The sequence below is a fragment of the Lactuca saligna genome, chromosome 9 (genome assembly GCF_052625555.1).
Source record: "Lactuca saligna cultivar CGN05327 chromosome 9, ASM5262555v1, whole genome shotgun sequence".
Taxonomy (NCBI): domain Eukaryota; kingdom Viridiplantae; phylum Streptophyta; class Magnoliopsida; order Asterales; family Asteraceae; genus Lactuca; species Lactuca saligna.
The window spans coordinates 39,978,187-39,984,186 of NC_136425.1; the positions used below are offsets into that span (position 1 = coordinate 39,978,187).

The following is a 6,000-nucleotide window of genomic DNA, read 5'->3' on the forward strand; positions in this document are numbered from 1 at the left end:
TATCCTTTATATATGGGTGATCACAGGCCGACTCTACCTTTTGGAAAACTAAGTAAGAGTTTAGGATCCCCAATTCTAAAGGGTCTCCAATTTTAAAGCTTATTCTGTTATATATGCATATATATGAATTTTTTTGGTTAGAAAGACAAGTTGAAGCTTAGCCTGATGGTAAAAGCATTGGTTAGTAAAATTAAAGGTCTTAAGTTTGAAACTATTTGCTTGCATGAAGAGCCTCAATTTTTTTGTTTGCTTTAGAGCCCCAAATTGATTGAGCCAGCTAAGCTTGTAAAAGTTTCCCACAACATGGACATGCTAACTTCCCTATGGTTTCCCAACCCGATAACATTCCATATGCCGGAAAACTGATAATTGTCCACATCAAAGCAACTCTTAATTGAAAAGTTTGTCTCAAAGAAACATCATAAGTTAAGTCACCTTCTTCCCATAATTGTTTCGGTTCTACAACAACCGATTGAAGGAAAACATCTAGCTTCTCTTAGGGTTAGTAGGTCCGAACACAATTACATTAAAAAACATGCAAGAATCTTTTATACACATATATGGTGGCAAATTATAAGATGTTATAATAATATGCCAAGATGAATTTCGTTATTATTGGGCTCCATCGGGTTGAAACCCACATATACATAGGCCTAACCTAACATTATGCCTTTCAGTTGAAATGAATGATGACTAATATCAAAGAGATTATAAGCTCCAAAATTGGATGGATGACACATTACCCAACATCATGATCATGATTCTCAGTGTGTCATCACATGGAAGCGGATGTTTCTTGTGAAGCATACAACCTTTTTAACCTTGGGGTCAATGAAAAATAATGTATTCTAGTGAAATTTATATGCGAATGTGTGGACAAACTTTGAGTTTTTGAACCTCTATGTGTTGAAAATTTACACCGATCAAGATCTTTATTTCCCCTCCGCTATGTCATACATCTAAACCAACAGTTGTCAATCAATTCCACATGTAACTTTGTTTATTAGAAGCAAGCTCAGTGAATATTTTCACACCATATATGAAAATATAAGATATATGATTGTGGTCTTTCATATGTCTATTTCTTATTTGTATTGTTCATTTTATAATATCTGCATGCATATATCAAAATATATTCATGAAAAAAACCAATGTACGTCATTTAAGAAGCACTTAACGGAACATTATAGATGGTAACTACCTCAAGGACACTAATGAAAGTCTTGAAAACCACAAGGACTTGTCATATCAAAAAAATAAATTGAAAATGCAGATTAGGGAAACCCTAGGGATCAAACTGTAATTGACTCTAATTTATCAATTATATCTAGGGATATCCAATAGGATAAGTTGGAATAACGAAAGCATATTCCGGGTCAGATTTGACGTCTTTAAGCCCAAACATTGATATTTTGTTAGTTGTTCCACTTTGTGTTATATAACGGAATACACATTCTTATTGTAAATTGGGTAATGACAAATATAATATAAACTTTTATCAAATAATCAATTCTACAATTTATAATTTGATGTCTTTTCCACGGTCATAATAAAAACATTAATTTTATACAACTATAATGAATAAAAATATAATGTGGATTCATCTTAACAAATCCATTTAGCCCATAATTTTATTTGATTTTTTTTCTTAACAACAGACATCCACTAATCATTTGTTGAATACATATGTTGTGTGCATTTCTATTCCTTCTCTTCTCTGTAAAGCGGAAGCACACAAATTGGATCAAATTTATAATTTTTCTAAACAACTATCCGATTAGGAATTTTAAATATACGGTTTTATACTTCTATAAAATGTAATCGGATTTATGCTATCTGGTCGGATATGGATTGGACTTCCAACTAATTTATAATCAGACTAGGTTAAAACCCGTGGAAATCCACGGTTGATAATTTGAAATAGAATTATAATTTTCACTTTGGTTGTGTAATAAAAAAACATATCAAAGTTTACAAAAAATGAAGAATAGTGATATTGTAATTAACATGAATAAATGAAATGCAATAAAGTATTATAAATTATTTAATTAATATGATGGATGAAATATTATTTTTTAAAAGTAAATAAAAGATGGTACAAAAACACTGTTTATAAATTCTAGAAAACTTCTTTATAAACAACATTGGAAGTTTGATTTGTGAGGGTACCGTCCTTATCTAAAATTAATAATTTTAATCTCCCTCTGCTTTGAACTCTAGATAATGCAACATACAATTGGCCATATGAAAATACGGGATGTTTGAGAAACAAACCAACCTTGGATAATGATTGTTCCTGAATCTTATTAATGATCATTGCAAAACATACAGCCAATGGAAACTGTCTTCTTTGAAATTTGAAGAGAATCTTCTTTTCTGATGGAGTTGAAGACATTCTTGGAATAAAAATACGGTTTCCAATATTAGTTCCAGATATGATGCGTGCCTCAATAACACGTTTGCCCAATGATATCACCTGAAGTCTTGTCCCACTACATAAGCCATTTTTCTGATCAATATTTCTCAACAACATAACTGGAACACCGATTTTTAAAACTAACTTATGGTTTGGTAAATCTGATACCTTCAGACCATTTAAAACATCATGTGAATATAAATTTGCATCAAACTGATCATGGACAAATTCAGATTGGCATATACTATCCGAACTTAAGTATTCAACCTCATCTCCTGGAAACTTCAATAGCAAACGGTCATTTATTTCCCGAACCACTTCATTCTTTGGAGCAAGTATTGCTCTTTCTTGAAAATATCTTGTATTGTTGTACTTTTCCAAAATTGAAGGATATACAAAGTCGATTAATGAACCTGTAGGATCATGTGGATCATTAATGAGAATATAATCTGGAATATCAATAATCGTTTCTCCATCGTTGATACCACCAAGTTTGCCTTCTCCTATATCCAACAACCATTCTGTAAAATCTTTGATTTTTTCTATATTAGATTGATCCCTTCCAACAGTTAGCCTCATGTTTTTTTGTTAATTTATGGATCTTGCAATGTTGCCATAAATATAAAGAACTTAAAGAAGAATTAACAATGTTTTGTCTACTTCCACTAGGAATAACAGGTTTAATCTGTCTGAAATTTTTCCAAAAACAATAACTTTCCCTCCAAAAGGAATATATGAGTTGCTAGAATTTTCAGACCTGAACACATCTTTCAAACTTCGATCTAAAGCTTCAAATGCATGCTTATGGACCACAGGAGCTTCATCCCAAATTATCAATGAGGTTTTTCTCAATAACCTAGCGAGGTCACCATCTCGACTTATTTTACAAACATAATCCTCTGTTAGTTCAAATGGAATTATAAATCGAGAGTCTGATGGTCTACCTCCAGGCAATAATAATGAAGTAATCCCACTTGAAACAACATTTAAAACAATATGACCATCACATCTAATAGCTGCAGATATTGTATTCCATAAAAAAGTTTTACCAGTCCCACCATAACCATAAACAAAGAAGACATCTCCTTTATTTTTTAACTGCACCCATGATATCAAGGAAAATGTGATGCTGCTCATTTGTCAATGCAAGAAACATATGATCAAACTCAGTCTTCATAATAGGAATGTCATAATCTAGCTCCTTGGTGACAAGTCGATTGTTTGAAGAAACAGAATCCACATCTGGGATAGGCATGTTTTTATAATTTTTTTAAAGTGGAGTTGTTCCTTAGTAAAACTTGTTCAATCTCGAAGAAAGTTAAGTTCTTAAGTTGATCTTCATTAAGTGATAAGTCTGGAGGATAAAGAGCAAATTAATTAGAAATATTATTAACAATATTTATTTATAATTAAAATATTAGTTAACGTACGTTTAAAAATAAATAATTGTCTTTTTAAATAAATAATAATAATAAAACTTTAATACCTGGAGGCTCGAATATCTATTGTTTGTTATAAAGAATTCCATCTGCCAAATATTCCCATGTGTTTTCCCAAACAACCTCTGGTTCAGACATACTGTTACACATCAATAATGTAGCAAATAAAAATCGTAGGTAAAAACCAGATCCATATGAATTGCTTCTTTGATTGCATCGATGTATTCCTTGTCATCATCCAAGAGCCCAAGAGCATAACAAGCATCTCTAAAAGAAGAATATTCTTCACCATTTACCGTGTGAATTTCTTCAAATGATTTCGGACCTTTGATCTTATTTAACAAAATTCTTAAGAAATAAGCTTCCACTAGATTAGGTGAAGCCGAATGAATTCTACCAATGCACTTTCCTACTTCCCGTGGCTTCCAAATCTTATCACCACGTTGCCAAAGAAACTTTGTAAGGAATTCAACATACGTAAGTTTACGTGCATCACCATTAACTGCATTACACTCCATCCAAGCTGTGAACATTGAAGAAGAAACAAAAGGTTCGTCGAGAACATCGTCAATATCATCGTCTTCCCCATATACAATTTGTTGTTGACCAGGCAGATGAAAAGGCAGTCTAACCACAGAAGGATACCTGTAATGAACATCATATTTAAAAATTCACCATGATGCTTCACATGCAGATAGATATCTACAGTCGTAATACTCATTGATTTCATCAACCGTATTATTATTATCATAGTCATTATTGCTTTGTTCAACGACAACTGTAGCTCTATCAGGTCCCTTGTTTATGCATTTAAATAAATATTTTATAGAAGAGCCCTGATTGCACCATTCAACATTAATACGTGCTTGATATCTTCTCAATAGATATTTTTTGTACGGAACAACATTTCTATTATCCAAATGCACACCCGATTTTTCAACAAAATGACCATTGTTTCTTCTCCTATATAAGGGAAAACCATTCTGATCAAGAAACGTATGGTTACAGAATTGCTTTGGAAAGTTTTTAGAGCATTTTTTGTCCACCATACACTAAAAGATAAACACACACAACCACCTAATGGTGGCCGACAGTGGCGCATGGCGGCAGCCACCATGGCTGGCGGCCATGGTGGGTATATTTTCCATTTTCCGACCATCAAACAAACCCCACACGACACCCACTCCATTATAACAATAAACAGCACACACCAAAGCACGCACAACCACCTTCCATGGTAGCTAGTGGCGGCAGGTTAGGGTAACGACCCCTATGCGCTTTGCTCGGAATCCGAAGCAGCCACTGTGACATCCCCATTTTCACGGCCAGAAAAGACCGATTTGTTTATGCTTTGTTTTATAAAATCAGAGTAATCTTTTAAAGAAAACGGTTGTGGAATTTGTTCCCAAAACAAGATATGATAATAACTTATCAAAACATTTCTCAAAGAGATTGTATTTTTATTTAATAATAAAACCTCAGGATGTCATGTTCCGATACAGACATATAAGCATAAACAGAACTTACATTTAATTACACTAATCATTTACATCTCCTTTAATCTCTTAGTGCAAAGCAGCTTCGTATCGATACCTGTGATACAATTAAACTGAGTGGGTCAGGCTTGGGATCCTGGTGAGCATATAGGGTTTTCAGCCCACAATAATATAATTATTATATTCAATCATCAAACAATCAACCCAATTACCCATCCCCATTATCTTCTTTTAATCTCCCCTAAAGATATTATCCTAAGGGTCATCTCCTATATCATATTTACCGCTCATCTCCTTACATCTTATATCCTTATATGCTTGTTCCTAAGAACTTTTTCCTAAGGATCATCGCCTGTATCATATAGACAATACTAATTCGGGGATCACTCCCTCAATATATGTCTAGTAAGGGTTAGGGTATCATCGCATGATTACACAGCCACAACATCGCCTGGACTCGTAAATCATAATAAGGGTTAGACTATCATCCCATGAATATGTAGCCACAACATCGCCTGGACTCGTAATTCATAATAAGAGATAGACTATCATCGCATGAATACGTAGCCACAACATCGCCTAGACTCGTAATTCATCACTTATCTATCATCACCTAATTATCATCACCATTATATCCTCAAGTTTCTCT

General features: G+C 33.4%; 2 protein-coding genes across 2 annotated transcripts; both read right to left on the reverse strand.

Annotated features, from left to right (window-relative positions):
• Positions 1-2,119: 2,119 nt before the first annotated feature.
• LOC145016252 (uncharacterized) lies at positions 2,120-2,995 on the reverse strand. Its single transcript, XM_078974632.1, has one exon. The coding sequence runs from the start codon at positions 2,993-2,995 to the stop codon at positions 2,120-2,122; it is 876 nt and encodes a 291-aa protein (XP_078830758.1).
• Positions 2,996-3,046: 51 nt separating this feature from the next.
• LOC145016253 (uncharacterized) lies at positions 3,047-5,044 on the reverse strand. The gene is made up of 5 exons (XM_078974633.1): positions 4,805-5,044; positions 4,573-4,691; positions 4,041-4,500; positions 3,903-3,980; positions 3,047-3,514 (listed from the first exon to the last, which is right to left on the reverse strand). Exons 1-5 carry the CDS (start codon positions 5,042-5,044, stop codon positions 3,047-3,049), a joined length of 1,365 nt encoding a protein of 454 aa, XP_078830759.1.
• Positions 5,045-6,000: the final 956 nt, after the last annotated feature.